The sequence below is a fragment of the Centroberyx gerrardi genome, chromosome 2, assembly GCF_048128805.1.
Source record: "Centroberyx gerrardi isolate f3 chromosome 2, fCenGer3.hap1.cur.20231027, whole genome shotgun sequence".
Classification (NCBI taxonomy): Eukaryota; Metazoa; Chordata; class Actinopteri; order Beryciformes; family Berycidae; genus Centroberyx; species Centroberyx gerrardi.
In genome coordinates, this window is record NC_135998.1 from 10,584,260 (window position 1) to 10,602,087 (window position 17,828).

The 17,828-nt window shown below is 41.1% G+C and overlaps 1 protein-coding gene across 5 annotated transcripts; it reads left to right on the forward strand.

Moving 5' to 3' along the window:
- The first annotated feature begins 1,509 nt into the window (after nt 1-1,509).
- LOC139909135 (uncharacterized) lies at nt 1,510-10,709 on the forward strand. 5 transcript variants are annotated; one of them, XM_078285823.1, is made up of 6 exons: nt 1,623-1,710; nt 2,751-3,092; nt 6,493-6,958; nt 7,969-8,155; nt 8,330-8,416; nt 8,837-10,709. In XM_078285823.1, exons 3-6 carry the CDS (start codon nt 6,737-6,739, stop codon nt 10,138-10,140), a joined length of 1,800 nt encoding a protein of 599 aa, XP_078141949.1. In that variant the 5' UTR covers nt 1,623-1,710; nt 2,751-3,092; nt 6,493-6,736; the 3' UTR covers nt 10,141-10,709. The 5 variants fall into 5 exon arrangements, with proteins under 5 accessions (XP_071752198.1, XP_078141949.1, XP_071752199.1 ...); XM_071896098.2 differs by lacking the exon at nt 6,493-6,958; XM_071896096.2 differs by lacking the exon at nt 1,623-1,710 and having other exon boundaries at nt 2,677-3,092.
- Nucleotides 10,710-17,828: the final 7,119 nt, after the last annotated feature.

Below are 17,828 nucleotides of genomic sequence, written 5' to 3' on the forward strand. Positions count from 1 at the left end.
TCATAGAGGCCGCGTACCTCAACCCACCAAATCAAGCATGACTTTCTCTCCCAGGGGTTCGGAGGGCAGTGGGGGGGGGGGGGGGGGGGGGCTGAACAGCTGGTGGGGGTCACATGCCAAGATCACGCTAGGTATGTCAAGTCACTCCATGCCTCTCTGGATCAAACATGTTAAAGGTGAAACCCTGGCAAGCAGAATCCAGGGTGTTATTGTAGTGTGATTCCCATTAAGCGAGCTCCAGCAGTCACACGCACTGGTAACCGTACGGGTCACATTATACTTCAGCGTATAAGCCTGAGCATGTTGTGTTAACTTTTGGCTGCTTGAGTGTGTTCAAACTCGGAACATGAATTCTCACAGGGATTGAGTAAGAGTTGGGAATTTATCGCCGAAATCATTTATGTGACATGAGGAGCTGGGATGAGTAATAGGTTTAATTGGCAGCTGTGGAGCGCTGCCACAAACCATAAATCATTACCGATTGGCTGATGAGATAATTTATGCACTGTTGGCACCAATGATTGTTGCTCATGGGCTGTTTATTTCTTCAGTAATTTTCAGATGCATCAGCTGAGAATGATTCCTTGCTTAATATGTGAACACTGTTGTCACGCACAGCATTGCATACTGTATTTTCGCTAAAAAGGGTCTGCAGAGTCAATTATTTAAGAGTCGATTATTCAAAATGCATGATAATTTGTTTCAGGCCCAGACAAATAATGACATGATTACAACCAGAAAGATCACTATCAACCCTGCAGGGTCATGACTTCACTCAAATCCTGCTCTTGTCAACACCATGTGCATGTGTTTCTGTTTCTACATCAGTGCCTGTGTGTTTGTACACACGAGTTTAATCTGAGATTATTTGAACGTTTTAGGGTGTGTGTATCCGTCACCACTCAACTTTCAATGTGCCTGCAGTACCAGATGGGTGGGATATACTGCAGCTGGACAATTTACATGTCGGGTGAGTTGTCAGTCAAAAAGAGGTACATAAATTGACTTTTAACTACTTTCCTGTAATTGTCTTAACTTTTTGTATTGTCCTGTGTGGCCGACCCAACCCACCTGGCACCAAAACAGGCCAAAACAATTAAAAGCAATAAGGAATTGTTGCTGTTGTGGAAAATAAATAATGGTGATTTTCATGTCTTTAATTGAACTGAAGGATTAGATGGTTTCCCTAAGGCCTGTAAAACCTATTCAAAACCCATAATAAAATTTCAAAGCACATCGTCAATTTAAAAGATTACTTTTTGAAGACTGTTTTAAGGCGACGACTGTGAATTATTCTATGACCCGGATTTGCCAATTTGCCAAGAATTGCACTCAGAGTTGACTTAGATACTGTCCTTTATTCTGCTCTTAATCATCTTCTCCTTCTTCCTCATCTTCTTCTTTCTCATCTTCTTCTTCTTCTTCCTCATCATCATCATCTTCTTCTTCTTCTTCTTCTTCCCCTAACCTCCTGCTGGGGACATGTGTTGCCACGAGGGAACTTTATGCTTCTCATTAAGCGGTGTAGGTGGTGCTCCCATGCACCGCGAGTCCCCCGTCGGGACCAATAAAAGAGCGTGATGAGAGCCAGGGCCTCTGCACGGAGCACCGCTGACAGGTCACACCGCCTCTCTTCTCATGCGGGAATGCAGGGGCGAGGCGGCCAGGCACAGCTGGGTTTGGTTGCATGCAACTCTGGAAGTATTGCTGGTATGTGGCAGTAGCATTATCTTGCAAAACAATGCACCTTGCTCCGTGTGTTGCCAGCTGAACAGCCCTTGGTCTCAAGACTGGCCTACTTGAGAGCTGTTTTTTATGAATAACATGTAACTCAGTATCTATACCATGTGGAGGCCAGAACCAAAAATTCTGGGCCAACTTCCCTACCTCTAAAATCTCCTTTCTCTGATGGCATCATTAGTTTCTTTGACCTACTATGATTTCTGTGACAGAAGAGAACATATTGAAGCTGTTGTGCTGATCCCTATCACTATTTTACACTAAAATTTACTGTATATTTTAGACATTTAGCTGACACTCTTATCCAGGGTGACTCACTGTACAATGAGTGAAACACTAGATCAAGCTTATATCTCTCAATCTCCAGCATAAATAGTAAGAAGGGCAACAGTCAAGGCTGCAGCGCTGAGACAATAGAGCCAGGCAGAAAAGTTTTTTATTTCATGAGTGACTTTCTGAGCTTGCGTCCCTGAATGCCCTCGCACCCGCTATGACACATGCGTACCAAGTGAAAGGAAGGGCAATTACCATTAATAATAATTATCAGAGGAGCATGTTATCATCTTATTTCAGACCCAAACTTCCTCAGCCCTCTCCAGAGTTCCTGATATAGGCGTAGCAGTTAATGAGGGAAATACCCAAAGTTAAACCGAGCATGGGAGACTGAAAAGGGGAGGAGGGGGGAGGGAGGGAGGAACGAAGAGAATGGAACGTGAGAGAAAGGAGAGGAGAAAGGAGAGTAATGACTATATACAGCGAAGGAGAAAGAGTTGCAGAGTTTTCCCGGAGAAGGGAGTCTCCTCCTTGCCGTGGCTGTGTGGGTCTCTGGCATGCTGATTTGGGACAGAAGATGAAAATCACATTGCCAGGGATTACCACACCGCTATGGTCCGAGCCACTGCTTCTGGAAACTTATCCGAGAGAGGACTGATAGACAGATACCTATTTTTGATCCTGAGAGAGTGTCACACCTCCTGCTAATCTACTATGTTTTACATTTTCTCTTCAAGATGTTATAGAGCACGGATCGGCCCTTGCACGTCGGCAAACTCATCTGAGGCAAGAACGCTGGAGCAGTGTGTGTTATACGTGTGTATCTTACGTGTGTTCGGCTGAGTGCGGGTGTGTTGCCGTGTGTGTGTGTATCTGCTGTTTCTGATCAGGTGCAGAGCTTGGTTGACTGCTGAACAGGGAGTCTCAGCATTTTGTTCACAGTGGCTAAGTTCTTCACTTGTACAGAGATGATGGGGAAGTGCGAAAGGCCCTGAATTTGGATACAAAATACTGCAGTCACTTGATTTGGTTCACTGATCAGACATCTGGTGACCTGGGAACTAAAAATAACTTCTGAGGTCAGTTTCCCAGAAATATCAGTAAATGCATTTATTTTGTGTTGTTGGGTCTTGGCTAAGATCAAACAAATGAATCACAGATAGTACAGTATATCCAAAATGTTATTAAAATGATTTACATAAAAAAAACTGAATGAAATCAAAGGACTTTGTACAAGAGAACACGAGAATTTCAAGAATGAAATTTAATTCAATTATGAAAATTCTTCACCCGCCTTCTAGCTCAAAGAAATCCTCAACCAATTTGTGTTTAAACTCTTTGGGCTCTATTGGTGTTAAGTGGTCATCGCTGCCATAGCACACTCCACTGACCAACAACTTTAATCTGAAGTTAAACCTGATGAGCCTCCACTTAGTCCTGGAGTAACTCTAATCTTATTTTATACAACCTGGTTAACTTGATGTAGATCAATGTTGTACAGTAGGTTCATTCTAAGACTATTTTAAGCTTTTATGTCTGTGAAAGCTGATATAAGTTAGTCCATCTTAAAGTTAAGCATATAGATTTATTCTAAAATTATACTTAACTCGTGTTTAAAGAAATGGCCCAATCTGTGTATCTATTCTTTTAGAGTGAATCAAAGAGTCTGTAGTGAGGAGAAAACTGTTTGTTTATAGATGTGTTTTAAAAGGTTCAACAAAGCACTCCTGTGTTGACCAGGGGTGGTGAAAGGAGCTACCAGACAAAAAAGGAACACGCTGTATTGATATGAGTATCATCATGCTTTAACTACAGTATGTACACCATTTATCAGTTGTCTTGCCATATGCAAGTTACTGTACAGCATTAACTAAATTACCAAAATGTGAATGTTTTTCAATAGATGAGAGCAACTTGAGTGCGTCAGTAGAAGCAACCAAAACAATATGTGACAAAAGGATGATATCTGTGTACCACATGCTGATTTTTATTGTTTTAAGAATAATCCCAGGAAGACTAAAGCCTCTGTGGATACACTTTGGGACTGTCATTATCATCTAACAAGACCCCCATCCTATAGCCATGAAAAAGGAGCGGTCCTGTCTAAAAGTTTTGGCTTGACTCTCTCTGCCTCTACTGGCCAGATGCAGAATTTGCCCCTAGATGTTAATCTGAGGTCAGCTTTGCAATTTGTCTCCCTCTGCTATGGGGAGTGAAAGTGACAGCCATTTGTGAGAAAATTCCAATTCATTTTCTCATTGACAAATATGAAATAATATTTCATGAATAATTAAAAGCATGAACTTTTCTTCAGCAGTAATTTTAATAGATAATGTCATAAACTATCATGTAAAATAAAGTTAATTGGGGAAAAAGACACTGCAAGAACTCAATTTCATATTTAGCAGCCTGCAAGTAATTAGACTCATTAAAGAATTATGTTTTACATGGAAATGAAATCCATGTTTAATTGAATGTACTCTGTAATTTTACATAAAAGTCTGTATGGAAAGTGAAGCCTTTCTCAGCGAGCCTTGAGGAAAGTTGCACATCTGGCCTCCCTCTTGTGCCTCCTGAACTGACAGCAGTTCGATCAACACACTGGCTCAGTTCAGCAGGAACAGGAGTCTAGTCAACACTCAACGTTTTTCCATGAATACCATGCAAATAATCTGTGGAGACATCTTGAGGTAGAAAGGCGATGCTGAATATGCTGTAGTCTATACAAGGCTTTCAATAGAGAACAGAGCCTATAGGGTTGCATAAAATGATATAATTGGAAATCCTGATCGGTCAACAGTTAGGCCTATATTAATTAATAAAGGGTTGACATTATGTGACAGTCAAATATGTGACAGTCACATCTAAAGCTCTAAATGTTTTGTATGTTTATATATTACTTGTACATATTGAAGGATGCAAAAAAGCTTATCTTTGATTATTATTGAAGTACTATTGATTAATTACTATTGACGTATACTGTTATGTAAGATGCTATCCATACTTACTAAGTTAAGGGCATGTCTTTCTGACTTTATACAGTGGTGGCAGATGAACTCAAATCTTTTTCTCTAGTAAAAGCAAAAATCTTCTGATAGACTGGTCTTCTGCAGAAAGTCCTCCACTCAGAATTCTACTTTAACTGAAGTATTTATAGTTTGTGTGAAATGAAAAGTACAATATTCAATATAAAGTGTCATCCAGTTACTGAATATTGAATATTGAGTGGTACTGATCATACTATGACCACCATCCTTTTGTCCATATTCCATAATCCACAGTATCTTCTATGAAATATTGTCAATATTATTCTGCAGCAGTGCCACCAAGAATATTCCTGCACATTGTTTTCATCCTCTGCCGCCCCCCACAGTCTTTGGACTCCTACTGTCAGTATTTATTACCCTGCTATCTATGATTACCCAAGTGGCTTTTATTCAAATTAATATAAGCTCATCATGTTCATATTTCATTTCATGCTCATCATTCTATTCAACATAACTTCTTCATGGTACACTGGGCCAATTCTGCATTAGCAATACACTATTGGTCATTATTGGTTATCTAGGGCAATTAAAGTGATTCTGATTTATTTTCCTCAAGAAAATGGAAATTCTTGCTTTCATTGAGCCCACTATGAACACAAAGGAGGTAGAAAGAGAGTCTGATTAATGCAGACAGGAAACTTTTAGATATTAAAGACGTGACAAGGCTTGATCTACAAGAAATACTGAGAGGGATATTTTGAAGGTCTCAGGCTAAAGAATCTGAATGAAAATGTTGTATGGTCCAGTAGGTTTGTTTGAATGGATGCCGATGATTCTTTTATCAACAATAACAATAATAAAAATAACAGTAATAATAATAAATTCATCAATAAATCTGTAGGGGATTTGACTAAAATGGATGTTACTTGAGCAAGAAACTAACTACTTTACTTTAATAGGCTACTGGCCACTGTGGTGGATCAATCAATCAATCAATCAAAATACTTTATTCATCCCTCAAGGGGCAATTCAAGGCAAGCGAGTTCATAAACAACAAGAGACCACAATACAACAATCACTCATACACTTAAAGACAAGAAGAAAACAACATATAAAAGATATAAAATAAAATATAAATATAAAAAATAAAAAACAATGGCTAGGCCACAATATAATAGATAGGCTACTATGCAATTCTGTCCAGTCCAGAGGAAAGTGCGAGCGCATTTATGCTGTGAGAAAGGATAATTTAAAATAATCCAATACAAGTCTTATGGCTTCTGGAATAAAACCAAACTTTATTCTGTTTGGATCCCAAAATTCAGCAGCCGCTTTTACTATTTTACCAGCCAAAATGCTTTTTACATTACAAAAGTAATGCAAGGCAAGGGAGTAGGCAAATTTAGGAGCAACAGCCAAAATTTACCAACATTTGGCTGACAGCTGATGGTAAATATCCACTCTGATTATTATATTTTTTCACCCTGTAAAGACGATACCACTAGTTTCCTGTCGAGGGCAGCAACACTCCTGAGACGCGACCAGTCTGCCTTAAAATCTCACACGAAGAAGAGGAATAAGGAACAACAACATTCAACGGCTGACAGTTTGACACAACTTACCCAAAGCAGTCCGAATTATGTGCTTTCGGCAGTATTAGCTAGAAAACTAACGCAAGCTGCGTAAATGAAGCGATTTGCCAGATTGTTGTGAACGTTAAAATACTTCTATAAAAAATGTTTAGTCACGAGACTTTTCAGACGCAAATGTCCGCTGTCATGGAGGCGTTGGTAGAAGCAGCAGTCACGGAGATCAGGAGACTTCTTGACGAGTGCTCAGCCATGGCTATGCAGCGCTGTTCGGCTCTCACTTCACACGTAACGTTTGTGAAGAATGAGGAAGAGGAGAGCGAAATGACGCTGCTGGAGGGAACTCAGCAGTTTAACAAAGCCATGACGGTAGGGTTAAAGCTCACACACACACACACACACACACACACACACACACACACGCACGCACGCACGCACACACACACACACACACACACACACACACACACACACACACACACACACAGAAACACAGTTACCTGGTTCCATGCACTTGAGAATGGGCACTTACGGGGCTATTCTGTTGCTAGGCAACACAAGGCCGTTCGTCTGAGTGACAGCTGTGGTCTGAGCTAACTGGAGCTAACGGTATTATGTTGCCTGGCTATGATCGGGAAAAAAAAAAAAGCTATGTTAAACCCATGAATGTGAATTAATGAATGCGTATTGATGCTGAAAACTATGCCATAGCACCACAGGTGGGGACTCGAGTCACATGACTTGGATTTCAGTCAGACTCAAGTCACAATTTTAATTGCTTGAGACTTGACTTGATGCATGAAGGGAATAACTGAGACTTGACTTGGGTTCTAGTGACTTGGGACTTCTGGTGACTAGACTTGAAAAGGTTTCTAAAGTCTTGACAAAAGATCTTTGTGTATTGTTTATGTCTAAATTACATAGATTTAAAGTTAGGAGATTTGTTTCACCAGAAAACTGAATTAAAATTTTGTTTTCTGAATTTGTATGGAATGATTGAATTTATTGAAGCAGAAACTCATGATGCTCTTATCAAGTTTTTATCCTATTAAAACCATATTGCATTGAAACGTTCTGTTTTCTTTAAGATATTAAATTGATACTGGACGCTTGATTTGCTCTGACTTGACTTGGTGTTCTACATTTAGACTTGGGACTTGACATTAATAACATGGACTTGACTTGGTAATCTACACTCAGACTTGGGACTTGAGGATTGTTTCATGTAAGTGCATGAGACTTGAACACAGATGCTTGTGGTGCTCAGTTGTTCCCCTCCCAGCTCTGACAAATTATAACTAACCAGGACGAAGAACTCCTCACTCTGGTTGGTTATTATTATTCGCTCTTATGCATGGTTTTTACCAATAATTTTCCAGAGCCAATTCACGTCCCTCATGGAAACATGGAGCAAAGCCGCAGTGGAGAAAATGTCAGTGATGTTGAAAGTGTCCATGGGTGAAGCTGAACCTGCTTCTTCTGCAAAGAAGAGGACCAGGCTGAATGACAAGACCACACGGAAGAGGGTCAAGCCAAAGGCAGGACGGGTGGATGGGCCCAAAAAGCGTAAGTGGGCTAGCTACCCAAGTGGCTGTAAGGTGGCAAGTGGTTATAAGTTCATACACTGTCTTTGTGTTGTGAGTTTCAGTGTGTTTACCTTAAGCTACATCATGCCCCCCAAGAATATTTACATTTTTTGTGTATAAAATACGGTCATATTCCCTTGTGGTTTAATTACAGAATCACCTGTCAGAGCCTCTTGCCGGAAGAGAAGGAAAACTGAGGGAGGATTAGCACCAGCAAGAAGGAAAAGAAATGTCAACCAAGGTACGTTACCACTTAGGCTATATCATATGAAATTAACTTTCCTTAAACAGCTAACCCTAACCCTAACACTTCCAATGTACTTGACAGACACCCTAGCACTGCAGAGGAGACAAGAGATTAAAATGCCTAAAGACACTCATTTTACTTACAACCTACCAAAACTCACAATCCCACTTTGCAGGTCTATACTCAAGGCAAGACATCCTTCCCCCAACTTATATACTGTTGTTAATGTCTCCTTTATAAAATAATATCTCCATAAAACTAAAATGTTCAACTATTATGAATGTTAAATAATATGATTATTTTCATATTGTGTGACTATGGGCTTCATTGTTCTAAAAATAAAAAACCTTACCCATAGCTTTGTATTTGGCACGTTGTTTCAAGTCGCCAAACAAACGCTCTCATTTGTTGCAGCTAATGTTGCCTCACAAGAGGAAGAAAACGGTGGTTCGCAGCCTTTACCGGACAAACAAAACCCCCACGCCACGTACACAGAACCAGTCTCAGAGCTAAGTGAGGAGGATGCTGTCCAGGACACTGACTCCACTTCAACCACAACCACAATCACAGCCAAGATCAAAAAGAAGAAGGCTAGTATATCGCCAATCAAGTGTCCTTCTTGTGAAAAAACATTTGCTCAGAAATGTTGGTTCGACAGGCACTTTCTGAGTCACTCTAAACCCCATCTGTGTTCCCAGTGCGGCAAGCGTTTTGCCAGGCCAGAGGGGCTTGTCGCACACGCGAGACGTCACACTGGAGAGAAACTCTTCAAATGCTCAGAATGTGGGACGGAGTTTGCCTACAAGAGTACTTTCAATAGACATATGCGTCAGCACAACGTTAAGAAAATGTGCACTCATACATGCACGTTTTGCGAGGGTCAGTTTCCAGGGGCGTTGGCGCTTCAAAGGCACAAATGCTCTGCCTTGGAAAAGACTTTCATCTGCTCACTTTGCCCCAAGACCTTCGAGTGCAGACAAAGTTTGGCCGATCATGAGAATCTGCATTCGGGAGATAGAGATTTTGTCTGTGAGATATGTGGGGAGCGTTTCTTTTCATCCTCGTCCTTGTCCACTCACAGGGTGACTCATATGCAGAAGGATAATTGCTGTGATGAGCTTGGCCTTGGATGCAGCAATCTAAGTGTTCTCCAAAACCATTTAAGTAGGCACACTGGAGAAAAACTTTTTACCTGTGATGTTTGTGGCAAAGGTTGCAGTCACCTAAGCGCTCTCAAGCACCACATGCTCACCCATACAGGAGAGAGACCCTATGTATGTGAGACCTGTGGAAAACGTTGTGGTCATGCAAGTGCACTTCAAAACCACATGAGAATCCACACTGGACAGAAGCCAGGGCAACGGCCAGTTTGTGATGTGTGTGGCAAATATCTCAGCAGTATGGTCAAACTCAAATATCACATGAGCGTACATACAGGGGAAAAACCTTACACCTGCGATCAGTGTGGTAAAAAGTTCCGTAACCCAAGCAATCTCAGAAAACACAACATCACGCACACAGGGGAGAAAATGTACGGTTGTACCATTTGTGGTAGAAGGTTTACTCAGTCCAGCAGCCTCAAGTTACACAGACTAATCCACACAGGCGAACGGCCTTATCGTTGTACAATTTGTGGTAAAGTGTACACCCAGCGGGCTGAGTTCAAGAAACATCAGATGGTTCACATGCTACAACAGTCAGTGGATGCACAGTCTTGAAGAAACTGAAGTCAAAATGTGTGATATTTATTTTCTCTTGTCAGGCTGAGATCTAATACATTTGAGACATGAAAATAAGAGCTGCCTTAGGGTAAATGTCTAAATGCAAGTCATTATGTGTCAGGAAATTCCTGAAACAAAGTCTATATGTTGTGTATTTTGCTGATTAACTGTTCATTTAAGGTGATTGTTTACAAATAATTAATAAAAGTAAAAAAGTAAATGCCCACATGTTTATTTACAAAAAAAAAAAGAATCTACTCACAGGGGTAAAGTATATTTGAAATGTGTTCTCTCAGCCATTTGTGGAGCAACACCGCCACCAGCTGGCGAAAAATGGATGTCATCTAGATCCTTTTAGTTGGTTCATGCTCTTGTAGTAATACTACTATGCTGTCAGACACCACACTTCTTGATCAATGAATAAAAATTGATTTAAAGCCCAATTTTTAATTCCCTTGTGTTTCAACTCCATGTTTCGTCTCTCACATGAATATTGTTTGCAGTAAAAAAGAGCATTTAGGCTACTGTCTCTCATGACAATAGTCACAGTCTTCATTCGGATGTTTAGGCCCATTTTATAACTGTAAAGAGGAATTTAATTTTGTATTACCTAATTTCAATCTAGTACTAACAAGCCTATACATTATCCTCTTTCCAGCTTCTTTCTACTGACCTGCCAACTGTTGAATTTGATACAGATGTCTGGTGGCTTATTCCATATTTACTGCCACTGTTTCCTAACTCAATGCCAGATGAATGTTTCTGTTTATTCTTTGCTAATAGGAATTGCTAAATTAACATTATACTGACAAGAGAAACAGGACAGTGCAGAGAGAGGGGATGACATGCAGCAAAGGGCATGGCCAGATTCGAACCTGTGCCGCTGCCTTAATTGTACGTGTTCTACCGGTTGAGCCACTGGCACGTCCCGCACTTGTTTTTTTTATGGTTGAGCACTGATGGAGCATGAACTAATTGAATATGTCCATAGCAACCACTGTTGTTCCATCTAAATTCTCTCCTTTCTACTTAAGAACTTCTCTTCTTCTCAGTTTTGGCTGTGCATAGCACTAGTATAAACTTCCAAACTCAAGCAGTGATAGCTTAATTCATGTGAAAATAATAGCCTAAGCTGTCAGTGGATGTGAAGATAGGATGATGAGGCATATAGTAACATAATGTATATGCTTATATCGCTAATTTAGGGTCATAAAACATGCAAGGTGACACTAACAAATTTTAAATGGTCTTGTTCTAATGATTTAGTTACTTCGATTGAGCGCATCAACCACACAAAATTGTTGCAGTTTAGCTTTCGACCACAAGTGGCAGCAGCAACGAACGTATTGCTCGGAAGCACAGTACCAACCTTAGAAATGCAGACTCAGGAATGATTTGAACCAACTTCCATGCATTTAAACAGCCCCATTATCAGGCAGACTGTTTACAGCATGCCGTGAAACTCTTGGAAACACGGGCCCAGTTTGCACAATGGCACTGCACATGTGGTGCATCCAAATGTTGTCTCTACTCCCTGCCCACTCTTTGCCCTACGTCCACTTCCCCTACAAGCAACACACCCTCTCGTTTCCAATGAATTTCACAAGGGAGTGACCTGGCTTCAGATTTCTCATAATGACCTGATGCACAGCTAAATCTGCCATACCCTTTACCCCCCGCTTCCTCCCACTTTAGCCATCACACAGGGCGTGAACAAGCACCAGCCTGAAGGCCTTGGGGGAGAAAGGTTTCAAATTACTGGGTAAAGGCCTCTGCAGGTTCACCCACACAATGTAAGCACTAATGATGGTGATGTTTAGCATCCCCCAAAAACACATATACTTCCACCACTTCTTGCCTGGGCAATCTGCATCATAATATCTCCTAAGCTGGTCCAGATGGTCAACTCCCCCTATCTTGGCATTATAGTCAAGATCCAATTTGGGCACAGTAATCAAGTCATTCTGCCTAAACCCGGTTGCTGGTTTCAACACATCAGCCCCTGATGAGTTTGTGGTTACAAGCAATACATATTTCCCACTGACCATTTGATACCTTTGCCTCCATTAGAGCATATTTGTGTTTCAGATACTTTGTCTTCTGCATTATGTTGAATTTTTGAATATGAAAATAACAAAAGAATAAGCCCACTGCAACTGCATTTTTTATGTTAAACACTTTTTATTTAAGCTTCAACAAAAAAAGTCCAACATAAGTACGTCCATTCAAATTTTAAAACCCATCTTGATACCCATTTACATATTATAAATTAGAAAAGTCTGTATTTACAAATGAAAATCAAATACAGAGCAACCAATCTGTGGCCATCTACAAATGTTGATTGTTTTGAAAGTGCAATGCTTCGCAACCTGTAGTGATGCCCTTGGGGGAGCATATGTGTGGGCCGGACCTGCGAAATTCAGTTTGCAGGAAAGGGTAGAGTTGTCCATCCTCATTCTATTCTCTGTCACTATCTTTCTGACCATGCTGAACATCCTCTCTGATGATGCATCGCTGCGACTAACCCGAAGTTCTAGTAAGTTGTAGTTCTGCTTGTTGCCTGATTTACATTTCCACTGGATGAAGTGAAGTGCAGTACACCAAATTCATTAAAACCGTTACAGCGTCTTTGTTGTTGATGGTTGAAAGACAAAAGAGAAAATGTCTAATCAAGATCAGTAAAGATCAATAAACATCTATGTGCAGTATCCAACTAGTGAGTACCATATTATTTTGCTGACCACCAATGGATTTTATGTATTCTTGAGCACCAAAGTACATTATGAAAAGGATTTACAAAGTGATACTGTCTTCCTGGGCCGACTTTTGCCTCTTGCAATTGGACACAACTCACTGAGTACAAGATTGGGTCCAACCTGAGCTGTGGCAGTCTTTTCCCTAACTCTACCACTGCAAATAAAAATGAACAAATTCAGCACAACTGAGCTGGATATTATGTTTTCTCTGTAACCTCTGAAATCAATTAATTAAAAAACTAATAATGAGATTAAGTTAAATTAAGTTTAATTACTGCACCTGAGCTTGGGGGAAACTGATGCCGTCTCTCGGGGTCCAACACAATCAGATTTTGGAGGGTGATGATGTCCAGCGGAAATGCTGTCATCATCTTTGTTGTCACAGCTACAAAGACGCCTCTCACTGCCCTATGACACATTACCAGATGCACAATTACAGCCACTGCTGTGACTACATGATGGGATTTCAGATGTGATTTGATTTGGATTATACAATAAAGCTTACTCAAACATCCTTGGGACTGAGGAAGAAAGGTCGTCCGTGTTGTTCTCCAATAATCTTCGAGTATCCTCTCTAAGAAAGAGGTATTCATCAGGCAACTGTAGGCTGGTGTCCTTGAATTTGATGTCCTTCAGTGGGACATCAGCTATATGGTAGGCAGGGAGAAATCTTCCCAGAAATCTTCTTACCAGGCTGATCGTCTCCTTGTGCAGCCGATGTATCATCACCCGTTCAGCCTAGTGACACATGATGATTTGTCAGATATGAAAAAACACAGAAATATACAGTATATCCTATACGCTAGAGGCAAGGGGCCATCAAACTAGGGAAGAATAGGGATGGGGTGAAGAAGTGGACCATGATTGTTTCGTAGCCAGATCGAGGCTACATCTACTGTAACATCTGGCACGGATCCACCAAACGGATCCGTGCCTTTGTCCAAACGCACAACGGCCCAATAATGGCATGGGTCTGGATTGCGGATCTGCGTCTAATATGGGAAAGGGCTGGCCCAGTTCAGTTAAAAAAAGCTTTCGGCTGAGGTCTGCAATAGAGAATTGGCCCAAACCTGTAGGGCGGCAACAGAACGAAGGGCCGTTTTAGTTTGACACCACATTTCGGTTTGGATCTGGCATGTCAGCTTAAACTGTGTGTGAACTACAGACAGATCAGAAGGCTTTCAAGCGGATGCGGCCCAAAGACTTCTTTTTTTTGTATGGATGTCGCTGGGAAGGCATCATCAAATAGGGATGGAAGTGCATAGCCTACTTCTTGACTGTGATGTCAATGCATTGGTTTGAGATGCAAGGAAAACCAGCCAAGCACCTCTGAATCACTTCAGATGTCAATATAAGACAAGGGCAAGCAGTTTCATCTCAAATAATCCACTTGAGAACTTCACAGAGAGGTATACTAGAGCTGGTCTGAAATACATAAACCCTTTAAAAATGCACTTTTTAGAGTGAATTGGTGCAATGAACTGAGCAGTGGAAAAAGGTCATATGGTCAGTAATCCTTCACTCTGTTTTCAACAAGCTGACCAGTTCACTGGGGCATACACCAAAAGAAGTCTACAGGCCAAAGTGCTTGTTTCCCTCAGTGAATGGTCTGGGAGCTCTTTTATGGTGTGGGGTAAATTCTTCCTGGCACTGTTTAAGTCCACTGAACCGCTGAGAGGGCAAGGTAAATGCCACTAAATACCAAGCTATTCTGAGTGATCACGTTTATCCTGCGGTGAAGCAATTATATACCGTCAAATCTTCCAGGAAAATAATGCCTCGTTCCACAGGGCATGAGCGGTCGCCGAAAGGTCTTATGAACATGAAAATAAAGTAAGCCATATACTATCGCTGACCCAGTCTCCAGATCTCAATCCAAGTGAACACTTAAAAGAGATTCTAGAGACATGCATTTCCCACCACCATCATAAAAACACCAAATGATGAAATTTATTGTGGAAGAATGAGTCCCAGAAATCTGCAGAATCTATGTGAAGGAATATTGAAGCTGTTCTGGTGGCTTGTGGTGGCCAAAAGCCCTGTTAAGACTCTTTATGCTGGTGTTTCCTTTGCTTTGGCAGTTCCCTGTACTCTGCCAATAGCCATAAAACTTGACAGCACTATAAATGAACAAAGAGGCCTACCTACCGTACATGCAAGTACATGCATTTACATTGGAAAATGTACTTTGTTCAGTTGTTATTATTACCGTTATCACCCCATTGCATTTAATATCTTAGTTTATGAGTATAAGAGACATCCTTTGTATTTCTGTATTATAATGCAATTTTGGCAATCAGAAATTGATAATACAGCACAGCTGTGAATGCAGTTCAAACTATAGAACTATCTTACTGTGCTATGTCAAGTCAGCCACTAGATGATGGTAGAGGACCTCATACTTGAAAAATGAAACATCGACATTATCAGTCACCTCAAACCCCTGTTGTGTTTGCAACAGGATGACATCTCAGAGATAAACAAGACCATAAACAAACAAATAATGACAGTTGTCCTGCCAACATAAAACATCTTGTGAGAAACTGATTGTACTTATTCTGGTGCATCAGTTATTTTGTCAAGAGTATGTGACTTTTTATTGTGTGAGTTCATTCCCAATTCTATTCTGCTGTTCAACTGTGTGCAACTATATGTATGGAGAAGGTTTGGCGGTTACAGGTCCCTCTAAATATTAGGAGGTGGGTGAATTTTCCTCCTTTAATTATTCCTGCCTACTTGAACTTAGAGTTTTACTATTTTTTGAAGAAACTTTGAAATTGGACAATTGTGATCGATAATGTCACCCCCCCTCTCTTCCTCTCCCTCTTTGAAACAATGATGCATGAAGACATTTTAACGTGGTTGAAAACAAGGCAGTCACAACAAGCAGCAGTGACAGCAGTGTGTCCTCTTGAAAGCTTATATGAAATGTGATCCCTGAAGAGCTTAGTGTCGCTTCTGGCCAGTCACTGCCCAAGCCCCAACTGCTTCCCTCTACGACACAATCCCATGCTACGCTAAGCAGGTCAGTCACTTCCTAATACCAGTGTATTGCATTTAGTGTAACCTTTAGTCCAGGGGTGTTAATGCTCCAAAGAATTCAGTGTTTTTACGGGGATTAAAATCCCACTGACACCAAGTTTAAATTCTCTTTGCAAGGAGTGTGTTATTAGAAAATCTACACAAGGTAATTAATCCGTTCTTATATTCTATGCATTTCTACCAAATGGTTAGAGAGAAAAATCACAGCAATGGGGGGGGGGATCAGAGCCTTGGCAGTGCTGGTGGGTAAAATAGCTGATGTAATACAGATCAAGTTGCCAGCTCACCGCAGGAACACACCCACCTGTGATTAGACTACAAATATTTACCATAAAGTTATATGGAACAAAAAGATGGAAACATTATTTTGTATTCATGTAGTCGGCCACCTTTGATCCACTTGCACACGGACAATAAGTGTAAATTTAGCAATTTATGGTTAGTCGTCAGCCTTGATGCCTCTAGGCCCGGCCTTGCTGACCTCCAGCAACTTTCATCTGGGTCTTACTTGTCCGGTGGCTCCCTGTATGGCATGTAACTTTGATTAATGGAGCGCAGTTTCAGGGATCACTACCCCGACGGTCAGGTGGAGCCCTGCGGTGACAGAGCGTCAATGGGTGCCTGTGACTACAGAGTGATGGACTGGGGACGGAGAACGGCCAATCACCATGCCGAAGAAGCTGCTGCAGCTAATGGCACGAGGGGATAGATAGATAGATAGATGGATGGCTGCTGCATCTGGTGTGTCGGTGCGGGCTGCTGCCTCAGAATCGAATCAGTGTGTGGCGTCTGATCAGCATGTGACTGTGTGTGTGTGACTGTGTGTGTGTGTGTGAGAGAGAGAAATGTGATCAATCAATGCTCGGGCCACAGTACACTGACACGATGACTCTGACCTTGGATAGACACCATTAATTAAAACTCTGTAGAGCTCTTTATCACACACTACCCCCTCACATGTGGACTGGACTCATCAATCAGCAGCTCTAGTTGGCCGTCAGCAGCGCATGAGATAATGTGAGTGTTAAGTGTGCTTATGTCACTGCATTATGCGATATTAATGATATGATATGAGGTGAATGGCTTAGTGGTACCAAGCGCTGACAATATGTGGGTTGTATTGTGAATTCTAGGCTGCATCAGCTCTGAACTGGTGTCAGTGATATTATATGTGTGTACTTACCAAAGTTACCCCTCCCCTCCCCCATAAATCATTGCTCAGGCTGCAGGATATGAGGAAAACCAACCCAATGTCATGCTGTACATTTGCCTCTCACACTCATACTGGATTTCTATGCACTGTAGTAAAATCAATGATTTGGTCATAACAGAATGCTGGTGATGAAGCTATCGAGAATCAATGGTTTTGGAGCAAATGTGCCGGGCCGAATGATGTATTAATTTTTCCTGTGGGCCGTTTGATGAAAGGAGGGTTCATTTTATTGACTGACAGGGAAAGGTCAGAGTGGGAATCCCACCCTCGGGGTTTTAAAGATGGAGTGATATTTCATGTGAAGAAATCAAAACAAGGCCTCTAAATGGACCCTATGGGGAATGGAGACCGAGCTGCACTATTGACAGGAGAAGGGGGAAAATGAAGGAGCTCTGTCAGTGTAGAGAGGCTAAGACAGCTCGCGCCTGACATTCTTATCGTCATTTAGCGGATTTCCCCGGCGGCTTATGTTTCTGAAATCTCTAAAATCTGTGAAAGACATTTCATTTATTATGCAAGCAAATACAAAAAAACATTATTAATGATTGGAAAAAGGAGTTACTTTATAGATACAATTTCTGCTGTTGGGTTTATTAAACTTGTATCATCAAAATGTTTTTTCAGGAATTAAGAAAGACAGCTTTATGATGACCATGCATTTTTTTTAACCCTAA

What these genes read in the sequence shown, in the direction of transcription:
- LOC139909135 (XM_078285823.1), top strand. Translation starts at nt 6,737, where the DNA reads ATGTTTAGTCACGAGACTTTTCAGACGCAAATGTCCGCTGTCATGGAG. An exon ending in AGTTTAACAAAGCCATGACG is followed by an intron (nt 6,959 to 7,968) that starts GTAGGGTTAAAG and finishes ATAATTTTCCAG; the next exon opens with AGCCAATTCACGTCCCTCAT. An exon ending in GAAAAGAAATGTCAACCAAG is followed by an intron (nt 8,417 to 8,836) that starts GTACGTTACCAC and finishes CATTTGTTGCAG; the next exon opens with CTAATGTTGCCTCACAAGAG.